General features: G+C 36.8%; 1 protein-coding gene across 7 annotated transcripts in view; it reads right to left on the bottom strand.

Moving 5' to 3' along the window:
* The window catches only part of RICTOR (RPTOR independent companion of MTOR complex 2), a 133,529-nt gene that overhangs the window by 57,763 nt on the left and 58,402 nt on the right, over window positions 1-17,364 (bottom strand). For all 7 annotated transcript variants that reach the window (XR_013532330.1, XM_035291643.3, XM_078365551.1 and 4 more), the window contains 2 exons: window positions 5,941-6,005; window positions 4,912-5,043 (listed from right to left, as the gene is read on the bottom strand). Coding sequence is in view for 6 of the 7 variants with exons in the window: in XM_035291643.3 (XP_035147534.1) it covers window positions 4,912-5,043; window positions 5,941-6,005 (197 nt within the window). In the remaining variant the exon portion in view is untranslated. The remainder of the gene's footprint in view (window positions 1-4,911; window positions 5,044-5,940; window positions 6,006-17,364) is intronic.

Genomic DNA, 17,364 nt, shown 5'->3' with positions numbered 1-17,364 from the left:
TTCTGCTCAATATCTACACTGTAACTTGAGATCCCAAATAGCCACTTCTAGGAGCAAAGGCAAATCTTAACTTTAGCAGAATCAGTGTAATAAGCCAACATTCTATAACAAAACTTAACTCTCTTAAAAGGAAAATAACATGATCCTGAGACAATTTTGTTTTTTTGTTTGTTTGGGGGGATTTTTTTTTTAATTGTTTTTGAGACAGAGCTGGTGCCTCAGCCTCCTGAGTAGCTGGGATTATAGGTGCATGCCAACATGCCTGGCTGATTTTTGGTGTTTTGTTTTTTTGTTTTTTTTTTGAGACAGAGTTTCGCTCTTGTTACCCAGGCTGGAGTGCAATGGCGCGATCTCGGCTCCCCACAACCTCCGCCTCCTGGGTTCAGGCAATTCTCCTGCCTCAGCCTCCTGAGTAGCTGGGATTACAGGCACGCGCCACCATGCCCAGCTAATTTTTTGTATCTTTAGTAGAGACGGAGTTTCACCATGTTGACCAGGATGGTCTCGATATCTTGACCTCGTGATCCACCCGCCTCGGCCTCCCAAAGTGCTGGGATTACAGGCTTGAGCCAGATTTTTGTTTATTTAGTAGAGATGGGGTTTTGCCATGTTGGCCAGACTGGTCTCGAACTCCTGGCCTCAAGTGATCTGCCTGCCTCGGCCTCCCAAAGTGCCAGAATTACAGGCATGAGCCACCAAGCCCAACCCTAACATTTTAATATCAATGTTCAGATTCTATCAGACAATATGAGGCACGGTTTAAAACAGGACCAAGAACCAAAAACTAAGAAAAATAATGGCACTACAAATAGAACACAGGTGAGTCACATATTGGAGTTGTCAGAGGGGACACTTCAAAATAACTATGGTTAATATGCTAAACAGAAGATGAAGAAATAAAGCAGAGACTTGAAATCTTTAAATAAAACTAAAATAAACCATAAATAATCATAACTGAAATTAAGAATTCATGAGAGTAATTTACTAGCAGGGTAGAAGATTTTTAATAAATATAAGTAGAGAGTAGGCATACTGAAGTACAAAGATTCATCACAGCAAAAGGATGAAAACCACAGTAACAGCATCAGAAATGTAGGACAATGAAAAGATTCAACATGTGTACAGATGGAGTCCCAGTCAACAGGGCAGAATATATAACAGAGAAAAACAATCTTTAAAGCAGCCAGAAGTAAAAAGAGATATTCCAAATAAGCTACTTACTGTTTAACCATGAAAGAAAGAAAAGGGAGGGAGGGAGGGAGGGAAGGAAGGAAGGAAGGAAGGGAGGGAGGGAGGGAGGGAGGGAGGGAGGGAGGGAGGGAAAAAAGAAAAGAAAAAGAAAGAAAGAAAGAAAGAAAGAAAGAAAGAAAGAAAGAGAGAGAGAGAGAGAGAGAGAAGGAAGGAAGGAAGGAAGGAAGGAAGGAAGGAAGGAAGGAAGGAAGGAAGGAGGGAGGGAGGGAGGGAGGGAGGGAGGGAGGGAAGGAAGGAAAGAAAGAAAGAAAGAAAGAGAAAGAAATCCAGAAGACAGTAATTGAAGCATTTAAAAATAAATAAGCGGTAATGAAAACAGCCTTCGGAACATGAAGGTAAAATAGAGGAATTTACAGACAAAAGATGACTGGCAGAACTTAATATATCAAGGATACACGTTCCAAACTCTAAGACAACTACTAAAAAGAAGAAGACTTAATCCACCAGACACTAAAAGAGGAAAAATATTACTTATTATTTCAAAAGAAACAAAAAAAGGAGAAATACAAGAACAAAGAACATATGTGACAAACAGAATACAAATAGCAAAAGAGCAAACAAATTCCAGTATTAGGAAGCTAGTAATGAGAAGACAAACTCATAAACACATACAAATAATTACAGTAGACAAAGTCCATAAATCATGCACATGATAAACCACTAGACATAGTCTAAATTCTCCAATAAGAAGATAAAGTTCCTCAAACCAGATATTAAAAAAAAACCTGTATGATATTTACAGGGAAGACACTTAAATGTAAAGAAAAAAAAAGAAAGTAAAAGGATAGGAAAAGGTATACCATGCAAACACCAGGCAAAATAAAGGTGGTAATGTATTATTAGATGACATGAATACTCATAAAAGAAGTATTACTAGAAATACAGAAGGTTACTTTATAATTGTAAAACAATTAAGCCCAATATGAAAATTTAACAATTCTAAATATGAAAGTAACAACAAAGTTTCAAAAGCTAAAACAAGAAAAAGAAAAGTCAGAATATACTATATAGGTGGAAAAAAAAAAACTGAGTCTATCATTTTAAAACATGCTGAAAAAGAAAACCCAGTCAGACAGATCCATTAACAAATTCTAATCATGTGGAACAAAAAAAAAAAAATACATGTCTTACATATATTTTCCAGAGAATATGAAAACAAGCCTGGATTTCCCTAGTTGTTTTATGAAACAAACATACTCCCAATACTAAAACCAGACAAAGACTTTAGAAGAATAGAAAAATAAAGGTCAATATCTCTCCTAAACATAGGAGCAAAAATCTTTAAAATTCTAGCAAATGAAATTCAGTTGTATATAAAAACGACAATACATCATGAATAGTGGTGTTTATTTCAAGAATGCAAACTAGAAATGTAAAAAAAATCTAGAAAAAGCTTACAAAAGACCAGGCGTGGTGGCTCAAACCTGTAATCCCAGCACTTTGGGAGGCTGAGGCGGGTGGATCTCGAGGTCAAGAGATCGACACCATCCTGGTCAACATGGTGAAACCCCGTCTCTACTAAAAAAATACAAAAAGTTAGCTGGGCATGGTGGCGCGTGCCTGTAATCCCAGCTACTCAGGCGGCTGAGGCAGGAGAATTGCCTGAATCCAAGAGGCGGAGGCTGCGGTGAGCCGAGATCACACCATTGCACTCCAGCCTGGGTAACAAGAGTGAAACTCCGTCTCAAAAAAGAATAAATAAAATAAAAAATAAAAGCTTACAAAATGGTGAAATATTCAACGCTTTCCACCTGAGTTCAAGATCAAAACAAACTTGTCCATTATTATCATTCCTATTCACTGCAATATTCTATCTCAGGCAGGAAGGCAAGAAAAAGAAAGATAAAGATTGGAAAAGAAGATATAAAATGAACATTATCTGTAATTAATGCTTATACACAGAAAATCCAAAGTAATCTACAAACAATCAGAATTTAAAAATAAATTTAGCAAGTTTGCTAAATAAGAGGTCAATATCTCCCCTTCATTTTTTTAATATTAGTAGCAAAAACAGAAAAGAGTAAGTTATAAATTACATTTATACTATCATAAAAATATCTTAGAATAAACATGTTCAGGATCTCTGCAAAAAACAGAGACTATTAAATACTGCTGACAGAAATCAAAATTTCCAATAAATAGATGTTTGGAAAATTAAATATTAAGATGTAAATGCACCCCAAATTAATCTAGAGCATCAGTGCAATCCTTACTAAAATCCCAGGAAGTTATGTGGATATGAACTATCTTATTCTAAAATTTATATGAAAATGCAGGACCCAGATTAGTCAAGATAGTCCTGAAGAAGCAACATCAGACTCACATTAACAGGTATCAAGACATATTTTAGAACTGCATTACTTAAAACAGTGCGAAACTGGTGCAAGGACAGAAAAATATCCCAACTAAAGAGGATAGAGAACCCAGAAATAGACTGCTACTTAACTATCCAATTTACAACAAAGATGACACAAATCTAGACAAAAAATGAAAATGTTTTTAATGAAAGGTGGTAATTTTATTGGATATTCATAAAGATAAAAATGAATCATGACTTGACATCTATCTCATACCTTACACAACCATGAAATTAGATCAAATCAAGTAAGATGGTTCAAAGACTTAAACGTGTAAAGGAATAAAACCTTTAAAAAAAAACATAGATCTCTTCCAAACAGACCAAAAAGTATATTGGTTTTCACTAATTATGAACTTTTGTTCATCAAAGACCCATTAAAAGAGTGAAAAGGCAAGGCTTTCAAAGATAAGGCAAGGCAAACTGAAAGAAGACATACATGTATCTATAAAGACTCATATCCAGAAGACCTCAGGAATGGCTACATAACAAAAAAGATAATCCAATTTACAAATGAGCAAAGGATAGGATAAGCAAACTTTCAACAAGTAAACGAAATGTGCTTACCATCATCGCTCATCAGGGAACACAAGTTAAAGCCACAGTGCGACCCCACAATGAAAACCAAACCAGAAAGGATATAACTAAAAACTGAAAATACCAAGTGTTGATGAGGACATGGGGGTACTGAAATTCTTATAAATAATAGAAGTATAAATCAGTGCAATCATTTTGCAAAGTAATTAGCAGTATCTACTAAAACTAAACATACATGTACCTTATGACCCAAAAGTTCTAATTCTACATATACCTAAGAGAAATTAGTGCATATGTCCACCAACAGCCTTCTAAGAATATTCAGGGCGCTTTATTCTGAAGAGTCAAACACTGAAAACAACCCGGAAAAGCTTCAACAGAATGGAATAAATTGTGGTCTATTCATAAAATGAAATATTACACAGCAAAAACAACAAAAGAATACATCAACATGGATGAATCTCAAAGATAATAATGAGAAAAAAAGAGTACTGTATACCTGCAACACACAATGCTCAACAACAGGAAAAACTAGTCTGCAGTGAGAAAAGTCAGAATAATGTTTACAACTGATTAGAGGCATAACAGAGCTTTACTGGGATGCTGAAAATGTTCTAAATCTTGTTACTTGGGGTGGGTTGTGTGTGCGCGTGTGTGCCAAAAATTCATCAAACTTACACTATAGTAAAAATCTGTACATTTTATGATAGGCATGCTAAAAACTCAACACAAAATTTCAAAAACATAAATAACTCTAGGAAATTTACCTAGCTATTAAATAGTCCACTTTTAATTTTAGCACCTTCTGGAGAATACTGGAGTCTTGGATGAGATATCGAAGCGCTCGTAGCCCTGCTGCTCGCACTTCTTTTGCTTCGTTTAATAAAGCTAACCGCAAACTGTATGAAAACAAACAAAATATAAGTTGTGTTGCATGGGTTTCAAATACATGCAAAATTATATTACCAAATTATTCCTCAGCCCAAATATGCCAAATTTCTAGTCATGGATGGAATTCTATCTAAAAGCATTCTACATACATAAAAATTATTCACTCTAAGCCATTTAGTGTTGCTTTTTAAAAAATTTCATTTAGTGTTGCTTTTTAAAAAATGTATGCCTCCTTAGTACATTTTTACCAATCAAGAAAATATTACTAAGTTTTTTCTACTTTCTGTACTTTATTTTATAAAACAATGGAAAATTAAATATGCCTTTTTCAAGCTATATGATTTGCGTCTCTACAGTCGAATATCCTCTCTCTGACTACCTGGTTCCATAACTCCCAAAGAATCACTGGTTTAAATCAATTATAAAAATAATTTACACCAATAGCAGGCACAGACCTTTTATATCAATTTTAATTCCAAAGAGCACCTAATAGAAATTACAAAACCATATAACATGCCTCTATTAGTGTGCATGAACAAATCAAGTCTGCTGTAAGCACAAACTTTCTCTTAGGTAAGACCAAGAGTCACAGGTTCTTCTCGTTCCTGAGAATAATATGAGAAATTCAGTCTGCAAATTTCAGATTTAATTTAGAAGTTTAAATTATAGAAGTCCAGGTATTTTTGAACATTCACTCTTTGGTTCTTCATATTTAGGAATTAGAAAATATCACAAAGACACAAAAACAAAACTACTGTAGCTCTTAAATTTTTCTAATGTTCAAGCAACCATTACTACAAAACCACATATCAGGTGCTGTACTATCCTATTTCTAGTTTAAAATTACTAAAATTAAAATTACCAATATCTGGAAGGGATGGGAGAGGGGAATAAAATACACTTACCAAATTATGATATCTTCATAGTTAAAACCCAGTTTTTCTTCACTATGGCCAATATCACAAAGAAGCTGTCAGAAAAACAAAACAAATGTGTATTTGTCTTGTATGTTTTTATATTTTTATATATTTATATAAATTATATATTTATGCTGGAAAATAAGGTATTTTTATTTAATAATATTTTTAAAAATGATTCTACTGTTTAAATAGGCGGCTTTATTCATATCATCTTATTTATATCATCTTTATATCATCATCTCATTTGACCCGCCAGTTTTTAAGTTTCTTTACTCTTTTACCTTTCCTGCCTTTTTAAAAGCTACTTTTTTTTCTACTATTCCATTTTCTTCCTCAAAAATTACAAGCTAACAAAAGGTATAACTTCACCATGTCTTCAATAATGCTAAATTTCACTTTCTCCCCTCACATTTCACTTGACAATTATTTATCCTATCTTTAAAGAGCTATACCATAGTTATTTTTTTACAGTATTTAGTCAATATCAATTTATATTTATTCACATATTTACCCTTGTCATTATTTGTCATTCTGATGGTTCCTTAATGGGATATTCTTCCTTCTACCTGAAGAACTCTGTTGTTGCTGTTGACTTGTTTTGTGGTGTTTTAATTTTAGACTAGGTTGCTGATAATGATTTTTCTAGTTTTTATTTCTCTGGAAATGACTGTTTTTATTTTAATTTTTATTTTTACTTTTATGATTAAGAATATTTTGCTGGATATTTAGAAGTTTAAGTTAGCTGCTATTTTCCTCCAATGGTTTCAAGATGGCTTCAATTGTTTCAGTTGTGAAGTCTGCCATCACTGTTATTGTTGACTCTTTAGAAAGTCATGTCATTTCTCAGACTCCTTTTCTCTTTGTTTTGGAGACAGTCTCGCTCTTGCCCAAGCTGGAGTACTGTGGTGTGATCTCAGCTCCTCACTGCAACCTCTGCCTCCCGGGTTCAAGTGATTCTCCTGCCTCAGCCTCCTGAGTTGCTGGGATTAGAGGTGCCCACCACCATTCCCAGCTAATTTTTTGTATTTTTAATATAGATGGAGTCTCACCATGTGAGCCAGGCTGGTCTCAAACTCCTGACCTTAGGTGATCTGCCCACCTCAGCCTCCCAAAGTGCTGGGATTACAGGCATGAGAGCCATTGCACCCAGCCTCTCCAGACACTCTTTAAGACATCTATCTGGCTGGGCGCAGTGGCTCATGCCTGTAATCCCAGCACTTTGGGAGGCTGAGGCAGGTGGATCACAAGGTTAAGAGATCGAGACCATCCTGGTCGACATGGTGAAACCCCTTCCCTAATAAAAATACAAAAAAAAAATTAGCTGGGCATGATGGTGCGTGCCTGTAGTCCCAGCTACTCAGGAGGCTGAGGGAGAATTGCCTGAACTCAGGAGGCGGAGGTTGCTGTGAGCCGAGGTCACGCCATTGCACTCCAGCCTGGGTAACAAGAGCGAAACTCCGTCTCAAAAAAAAAAAAAAGACATCTTTCTTTATCTTTGGTTTCCAGCAATCTCATTACAATGTATCTAGGTGTAGTTTCCTTTGTAGCTATCCTGTTTAGGGTAAACAAAACTTCTTAAATCTCTGGGTTTATCTATTCTTGCAATTTTGAAAAATTATATACAATATATCTTCAAAACTACTTTTCTCCAATTCGCTCTAAACTCTCCTCTGGTAATTCAATTAAATATATGCCAGATCTTTTCATGTGTATCAGAAATCCGTAAATCCGCTTTCGTTTTTTTTTCCATTTTATCTCAATGCTTCAGTTGAATGTTTTCTATTAACCTGTCTTCTGTTGTTTCTAATCTTCTATTACATGTATCTAATGAGTTTTTAAATTTAGATACTGTATTATTCCCTTCTTGAATTTCTACTTAATCTTTTTAGTCATTCAAATGTGCTAATGAAATTCATTTCACATCAGTTTTCTCCATATATCCTCTATGTTCATGACAATGATTGTTATTGAAAGTAGATTTTATCTAATAAACCTGAACGATGTGGATCACCTCTGGATTTGTTATTAGCTATTGTCTAATAACAAATTAGTCATGTTCTTTTGTTCTAGTCATGTAATCCTCTCCTTTGGTGGTGCCTTAATCTTTGATTGTATATAAAAACTTGCGAAGATTTGATGGCTTCATCTGTCTCCACAGAAGGTTCAGCCTTCTTTCTGTTAGGCCACTAGATAGTGTAGAGTCCAGGTTAGGTGGCTGCCCTGGGAAGACCAGTTCTACCTCTGCTTTTTCCTTGCCACCTGAAGTTTCAACTGAAAGTCTATTGTTAAGAAACCTAGTCCGAGGAGAATGAAAAATTTATTTTGTCTTGCAAGCTCTTTCCCTTATTTTCAAAAAATTTTCACTAAGGTTTTAAGTTTATCACCCCAGGTACCCCCAGGATTAAACAACTGAACTAAGGGAATCTCCTCATGCTTGATGTACCCAGGACTCCACCAAAACCTCTGTGCTGTTCTTTGGTCTTTCAGCAACAGTATTTCTAGGCCTAACGCTTGAATGCTGTTTCCTGCCTGCACTTAATATCAGCAAGTGTCCCCCAGGAAAAAGTTGCTGAAGCAGCTTACTTGTACAAGATTCTCCCTTTTCTGAAAGGTTGGCACCTGCACTTATTGTTGCCCGAGCAGCTCGCTGCTGCCTTCAGACAGGTTTTCCGAGTTTTCATTGAGGGTGGTGGTGTAATACTGGTATATATGGATGCCACCTGGATAAATGTGTGCCAGTTTAATCTAGGTATGACTTTGGAGAATTGACTTTTACCAAAAAGTTAGGTATAATGTCCTTCATTGATTTATTGGGGCTAACTGAAATGGAGTAAAGAGAAGGTAAATCGTTTATTTAACACTGAAGACTAAGAAGGGTCTTCAAATAATAGTCTTTCTCAATATGAAGTTGTAAACATTGTAACCATACAGTATAAACCAACCAAAGTGATAAACACATCATATCACATCTATGAGGAGAACAGAAGGAAAAGCTGACAATAGAAGTTCAGTACCTATTGGTAAGATATCCGTAAAAAAATTCCTGTCCAATTTTTTAGAGGCAAAATAATAATAATAAATAAAATAAAATAAATTAAGAGTCCCAAATAGAATAGGGTAGGAGACAGGATCAGAATAGCTGCTATCAAATATTGCAACACTGCTGATACTGTAACACCAGTATTCCTTAAAATTCTGATATGACAAAGAGGCTTCAGACTTTCAAACAGTACAATTTTTTTCTTTTGTTTTTACTGTCTTGTACAGTGTTAAAGTAGTTAAAAATTTAAAAGGATGAATTTATACTTACATATTTAAAACAATAACATAAAATTTTCTAAGTTTTGAGACAAGAGAAAACTTCTATACCTCTAAAAACCAACTATATACCTAAAATTAAAAGTGACATAATGTGTTAGTAAAAAATATTTGCAACAAATAGGGTAAGAAAAAGGTTAAGGCACTATATGTAGTTTGCTAGGGCTACCATAACATATGTCACAGACTAGGTAGCTTAAACAACAGAAATTTACTTTTACGTAACTCTGAAGGCCAGAAGGTACTGGCAGAGCTGTTTTTTTTTTTTTTTCCCCCCAGTCTCTCTCCTTGCCTTACCTATGGCTATTTTCTGTGTCTTCCTATGTGTTTGTCTGTCTCCTAATCTACACTTTTCATAAGGAAGAGATTCTATTGGATTAGACCCACCCATATGACCACATTTTCCCTTAATTATCTTTTTCAAAGTTCCTATCTCCAAATACAGTCACATTCTGAGGTGCTGGAGGTTAGGACTTCAACATATGAATTTTGACAAGTCACAATTCAGCTCTCCTCACCTAGCAAACTAATACAGATCCTTATGGAAGCTTGAAACAAATTGAGGAAAGACTTCTAAGGACCCCAAAGAAGAACACGCAAAGAAAATGTACGAAGAACTTACTGAAGAAATATAATTGACAAATAAATATGACATATACTCATTATTTCTAAAATCCAAATCATGTGAATTCCAAAGTCCTATTTGAAACTCACAAAAATGGCATAATGTTGTTTTTAAATATTATTTTACCAGCTAAGAAGACATACTGGTAATGGAATTAAAAACTGAAAATAGTTTATAAAATAAATTGGAAAAATGCACTAGAATCAAGATCTACTTTTGGAGATTGATATTTTAAATTACTTTATTAGTATAAAGTAGGTTCAAGTACAAGATGCTGAAGTTATTAACAAAATTAAGAAATGGGAATAAAATGTTTATAAAGGAGGAAATTTATGAAGCCATTAAAATAATGTAATTTATAATCATAAGGAAAAGTATGCATAATCTATTGCTAAGTAGGGGGAAAGATCCTGTAAGATATATTTCTTAAAGACATACTTTTTTAAAAAAGTGTATACTTCAAAATTTTAGCACCAAAAATTTTTTAACAAAAAAGAATCACAGATAATTTATTCTCCTCTCTGTGTTTTTGTGTATTTTATAAATTTTCACGATTAAACATACATCACACAATCTAGGAATCGTTTTATATATAGTATTGATTAATATACACAGAAGTTACGACTACTGCCTGTTAATCTTCTCAACCCTAGAGAGTAGTTAGTATTTCTAACAACTCTCTAGGCTTAGAGAGGTTAATATGATTTCCTAAGGACAAAGAGGTAATTAAGAGCTAAAGCTGGAAATCAGATCACACCAGTGTGAGTCCAGAGCCCACTGTGAAAAATAATACTATAATTTTGTATTGAAATTATTTACACAGGGTTGGGGTTGGGGAAGGAAGTGGAAGTAAAGAACAACTCAGTATTATTATCTTATTTCACTTCTCCAGTCTAAAATGTGGCATCAAGAGTCTGGAGAACTGTACCCTTGCTATATATACATAAAACAAATAAGCAAATTTAACTACTGTTTTTCTCCAGAACTGCTAACTAAAAATATATCATTAAAAAACTGCCCATTTCAAAGAATTAAAACACAAAAAAACTGCACTTTCACTACTTAAAATAATTATTAAGATTTGTCAAGTATTTCAGGATACTAGCATTATCACTATGTGGTACCATACATGAATAAGAAAGAAAAATATGGTCAGCTTACAGTGTTATGACTACTTCAACCTTGGGAATATTCTAATATATATAATAGAGAAAAATTAAGGTTGTTTGCATCAACATGTAAAATATTGTGCTTTTACTGGGAAAAAATGTTACTTTCTTAAACTATAATTTAAACATACCAACTCAACTGCTTAAATGGGGAGTATTTCCATTCTTCTACTACAGTAATAATGAATGTTAATAAAATGAAAGGTTGTAAAATTCTACAAACATACAAAGTCTCGTCTTTTAAAGGGTTGGTTTCTCCCCTGTGTGTACTTGACTCTCATTTCCTACATTATGTTTTTCCTACTTGCCAGTCAACCTAATTTGAAAATTGTGTTCTCTGAATCTGTAAAAAACTACAGATTCAGAGAACACAATTTTCAAATCATCTACTTTCTCAGACCACAAAAATATATGACTATTTACCACTTAACGTTTCCTAGAGTTAGCAGTTTTAGTGAAAAAGTTAAACATAATTCGAAAGTATTATAATCTTAAAAAAAAAACGTGTACAACTTTTAAAAAAGTAATGAGGAGGGAGACCCAGGCATTTGGGATTCCCTCCCCCTCTGTCATCCACTGTGCATCTCAATAAAAGAGAGAGCAGGCCAGCTGGCGCCTCCTGATTCTCCTTCCTGAAAACAACAGGCTAGGCCTTGGGGAAACTCTCCAGAAGGCACTATTTTTACTTAAAACAAGATCAAACCAGAAACCTTTTCACATGTGAGTCCTAAAACTGTAAACTGGAACCCTTTCATATGTGATTCCTGAAACTGTAAACAGAGACCTTTTCATATGTGAGTCCTAAAACTGTAAACCAAAACCTTTTCACGTTAGTCCTAAAACTATGAACCTAAGATTCTTCCACGTGTAACATCTAAAGTATAAGCCTATATAAAGGCTGAACCTCCCTTTGTTAGAGGAGCTTGGCTGTTTGTTAGGCACCTATGCCACCTTGTTCCCAGCTGAAATAAATTCCTTCCTCCTGTATTTGGTGTCCAAGAGATCCTTTCCCACGGTTGCTCCTGCTACAGTAAGAGTATCATTTTCTGATTATTAATGTCAATGCATTTCCATTGCAGGAAAAATTTTCGAGAAAGATGCCAAATCAGCTGGAAACTGGAAAATCATAAATAACTAAAAAGAACAATTATGGCAGAAACATAGTGTATTTATTAATTAGTGCCTATTTTCCAGAAGTAGTAATAGATGTCAGGGCTATACTTTCAATAATGGTTAAATGCTTTCAGGTTGTTTCCAAGACTGGAGAAGAAGGTTTTAATCAGTCTTAAACGAAAATATCCCTTTTGAATTAGAATTATCCCAAGCAACAATTAAACTTTGTATGTGTAAATAAATTCACATATATATTGGAAATAAGAAGTTAATAACAGAATTCTAAATTTTGGGTTATGAAAGAAATGTTATACATTCACTGTTAATCACTAGAGCGCACATATAAATCTCAAAATATTATAAGAATGATTTTGATACAAATTTCTTGTGATGACCGCCTTACTAGTTATCTCCCACTTTAAATAACCAAATCCTAAAGGACACATTAAATTCTTTAGCTCTTTCTCTATTTGATGTTTGGCTCTGTGTCCCCACAAAAATCTCAACTTGAATTATAATAATCCCCACGTGTCAAGGACAGGACCAGGTGGAGATAACTGAATCATGGGGCTGGTTTCCACCATGCTGTTCACAGGATAGTGAGTTCTGTCTATGACCATATCACCCTGAACACACCCAAACTCTTCTGACAGTGAGTGCTTATGAGATCTGATGGTTTTATAAGGGGATTCCGCCTTTGCTCGGCACTCATATTTCTCTCCTGCTGCCATGTGAAAAAGGACCTATTTGATTTCCCTTCTGCCATGACTGTAAGTTTCCTGAGGCCTCCCCAAACATGCAGAACTATCAGTGAAACCTCTTTCCTTTATCCAGTCTCAGGCAGTCCTTTATAGTGCTGTGAGAACAGACTAACATACCACAGAGAGTGGGGCACTGCTGTAAAGATACATGAAATGTGTAGGCAACTTCGGAACTGGGTAACAGGCAGAGGCTAGAACAGTTGAGAGGGCTCAGAAGAAGAGAGAAAAATGTGGGAAAGTTTGGAACTTCCTAGAGACTTGCTGAATGGCTTTGTCCAAAATGCTGATAGTGATATGGAAACTGAAGTCCAGGCTGAGATGGACTCAGATGCAGATGAGGAATTTGTTGGAAACTAGAATAAATGTGATTCTTGCTATGCTGTAACAAAGAGACTGACAGCATTTTGCCCCTGCACTAGAGCTCTGTGGAACTTAGAACTTGAGAGAGATGATTTAGGCTAACTAGTGGGAAAAATTTCTAAGCAGCAAAGCATTCAAGAGATGAGTTGGGTGCTCTTTAAAGCATTCAGTTTTATGTATTTACAAAGATACAATTTGGAATTGGAACTCATGTTTACATGTGAAGTAGAGCACAAGTTTGGAAAATTTGCAACCTGATGATACAAGAGAAAAGAACAAACCATTGTCTGAGGAGAAATTCAAGCTGGCCAGAGAAATTTGCATTAAATAACAAGGAGCTGAATGTTAACTGCCAAGACAATAGGAAAATGTCTCCAAGGCATGTCACAGATCTTCATGGCAACCCCTCCCATCACAAGCCCAGAGGTCTAAGAGGAAAAAATGGTTTCCTGGGCCAGGCCCAGGGATTTGCTGCTTTGTGTAGTCCTCAGACTTGGTGTCCTGTATCCCAGCTGTGGCTAAAAGGGGCCCACACAGAGCTCAGGCCATTGCTTCAGAGGATGCAAGCCCCAGGCCTCCAGGCTTTGGTGACTTACACATGGTGTTGGGCCTGTGGGTGCACAGAAGTCAAAAACTGAGGTTTGGGAACCTCCATCCAGATTTCAGAGGGTGTGTGAAAATACCTGGATGTCCAAGCAGAAGTTTGCTACAGGGGTGAAGCCCTCATGGAGAACCTCTGCTAGGACACTGAGGAAGAGAAGCGTGGACTTGCAGCCCCAATGCCTAGTGGAGCTATGAGAAGAGAATAACTATCCTCCAGATCCCAGAATGGGAGCTCCACAACAGCTTGCACGGTGTGCCTGAAAAAGCTACAGGCACTCAATTCCAGCCCATGAAAGCAGATGAGAAGGGGCACCGTATCCTGCCAAGTCACAGAGATGAAGCTGCCCAAAGCCATAGGAGCTCACCTCTTGCATCAGTGACCTGGATGTGAGACATGGTGTCAAAGGAGATCATTTTGGAACTTTAAGGTTTAATAACTGCCCTATTGGGTTTCAGACTTGTATGGGGCCTGTGGCTCTTTCATTTTGGCCAATTTCTCCCATTTGGAACAGGTGTATTTAGCCAATGCCTATACCCTCATTGTATCTAGAAAGTAACTAACTAACTTTTTATAGGCTCCTAGACGGAAGGGATTTGCCTTGTCTCCAATGAAATTTTGAACTTGGACTTTTGGGTTATTGCTGGAATGAGTTAATAAAACTTTGGGGGACTACTGAAAGGCCATGTTTGTGTTGTGAAATGTGATGACATGAGATTTGGGGGGAGCAGAATTGTAAGGTTTGGTTCTGTGTCCCCACCAAAATCTCACTCTGAATTGCAATAATTCCCATGTGTCAAGGGTGAAACCAATTGAAAATAATTGAATTATGGGGGTGGTTTGTGATAGTGAGTAAGTTCTCATAATATCTGAGTGAGAACTCACTATCACTGATTTTATTAGAGGCTTCCTTCTCCCTTACACAGTCCTCTGATAGAACTATCAGTGATTTTTTTGGGGGGGGGCAGAGGAAGGCAGGAAGGGAGGGAAGAAGGACGGTAGGGAGGAAGGAAGGGATGAAGGAAGGAAGGAAGGAAGGAAGGAAGGAAGGAAGGAAGGGAGAAAGCGAGGAGGGAGGGAGGAAGGGAGGGAGGGAGGGAGGGAGGGACGGAGGGAGGGATGGGAAGGAAGGAAATCAAGCAATGAGAGAGACATTGCCGACCTGGATCTAGAGGTTTACAAGTTGATTTCTTTTTTTTTTTTTAGAGAAGGAAAGAAAAAATAAATAAATAAATAAAGGAGAGGAAGAAAGAGGGAGAGTAAATGGAAATATTGCTTTATTGTGAAAAAACTTGGGTATTAATAATGGCCAATCAATGTTTCATTTAAACTTATGGGTAGGTGTGATGTGGTATTGACAAGAATGTATATTTTGTGTATTTGAAGTGGAGAGCTCTATAAATATTTATTAAGTTTACTTGTTCCGGATCTGAGTTCGAGTCCTTGATATCCTTATTAATTTTCTGTCTCATTGAATCAAAGTCTCGTATCTGGGTGTTAGGATCGTTAGCTCTTGTTCTTGTTGTTGCATTGATCCTTTTACCACTATATCTTTGTTGCTTTAAAATCTATTTTATCCGATACGAGAATTGCAACTCCTGCTTTTTATTTATTTATTATTTATTTTTGCTCTGCATTTGGTTGGTAAATCTTTCTCCATCCCTTTGTTTTGAGTCTTTGTGTATCCTTGCATGTGAAACAGGTCTGGATGTAACATGCCATTGGGTTTTGGCTGTGTCTTTTGATTGGGGGATTTAGTCAATTTATATTTAGGGTTACTGCCATTTGATGTTGACCGGCTGTTTTATCCATTCGTTGGTGTAAATTCTTTATGTTGGTGCTCTTTACTTTTTGGTGTATTTTTAGAAAGGCTAATACTGGTTGTTTCTTTCTGTGTGTAATGCTTCTTTCAGACGCTCTTGTAAAGCTGGCCTGGTGGTAATAAAATCTCTGAGTTCTTGCTTGTTCATAAAAGATTTTATTTTTCCTTCAGTTGTGAAGCTTAGTTTGGCTGGATATGAAATTCTGGGCTGAAGGTTCTGTTCTTTGAGGATGTTGAATATTGGCCCCCACTCTCTTCTGCCTTGTAGAGTTTCTGCTGTAAGTCTGATAGGCTTGCCTTTGTGGGTAACCTGACCTCTCTCTCTGGCTGCCCTTAGTATTTTCTCCTTCATTTCAACCCTGGTGAATCTAACGGTTATGTGCCTTGGGGTTGCTCTTCTTGAGGAATATCTTTGTGGTGTTCTCTGTTATTACCTGGGGTTGAATGCTGACCTGCTTTGCTAGTTTAGGAAAATTTTCCTGAATAATATCCTGAAGGGTATTTTCCAGCTTGGATTCATTCTCTCCGTCGCATTCAGGTACACCTATCAAACGTAAATTTGGTCTTTTCACATAGTCCCACATTTCTTGGAGACTTTGCTCATTCCTTTTTATCCTTTTTTCTCTAATCTTTTCTTCACGTTTTATTTCATTAAGTTGGACTTTGACCTCTGATATCCCTTCTTCTGCTTGAACAATTCGAGTGTTTAAACCTATGCATACTTCTCGGAGTTCCTGTATTATATTCTTCAGTTCCATTATTTCACTCATATTCCTCTCTAAGTTGTCTATTCTCAATAGGATTTCATCAAACTTTTTTTCAAAGTTCCTAGTTTCTTTACGTTGGGCTACAACATGTTCTCTTAACTCACTGAAGTTTGTTATTAACCATTCCTTGAAGAGTGATTCTGTCATCAGGATGCGCTCGTTCTCCATCAAGCCTTGTTCCATTGTTGATGTGGAACTGTGATCATCTTTAGAGGGAGAGGCGTTCTGACTTTGAGTATTCTCAGCTTTTTTACGCTGGTTTCTTCCCGTCATTGTAAATTTATCCTCCTGTCGTCTTTGAATTTACCAACTTTCAGATTAGGTCTCTTGAGTGGACGTCCAGGTTGTTAGTTCCCAGGGCCAGAGCAGCGGCGTTAAAACTGATGGTGCTTTTCTGCCCAGGATTCTCCTGTCTGGCTTCCTTCTTGTGTCTGTAGTAGGCGACTCTGCCTTCCCGGGGCTCCAAACCTCGGTCAGAAGGGGAACCGGTCCCGTTTACTCTGCACTGAGCGCTGCCGCGCCGAGGTGCCGTCACAGCCACTGCGTTGGGCTCTGGTGTTGTGTTGGGGGCCCGTGTGGGTCCTCCAAACCTGTTTACTCTGCTCCAAGAGCTGCCGCGCCGAGGTGCCGGAGGGACCGCTGTGCCGGCCATGAGATTCGCGCTGGCCACCTGTGTGTTTCCTCCACTGGGGGATCTTCTGCTCCGTGAGCGACCAGAATTTGTCTGAAAGTGTGGCGTCCTCTAGTTCTCTGCGCTTTCCCTGAGAGCTGCAATCCCAGGATGTTAGCGATCGGCCATCTTGGATCGTTCTCCACTATCAGTGATTTTATAAGGAGCTTCTTTCCTCCTTCATTCAGCACTCATTCCTCTCT

Source organism: Callithrix jacchus, chromosome 2 (assembly GCF_049354715.1).
Source record: "Callithrix jacchus isolate 240 chromosome 2, calJac240_pri, whole genome shotgun sequence".
Taxonomy (NCBI): Eukaryota; Metazoa; Chordata; class Mammalia; order Primates; family Cebidae; genus Callithrix; species Callithrix jacchus.
This window is presented reverse-complemented; position numbering and strand designations above follow the sequence as displayed.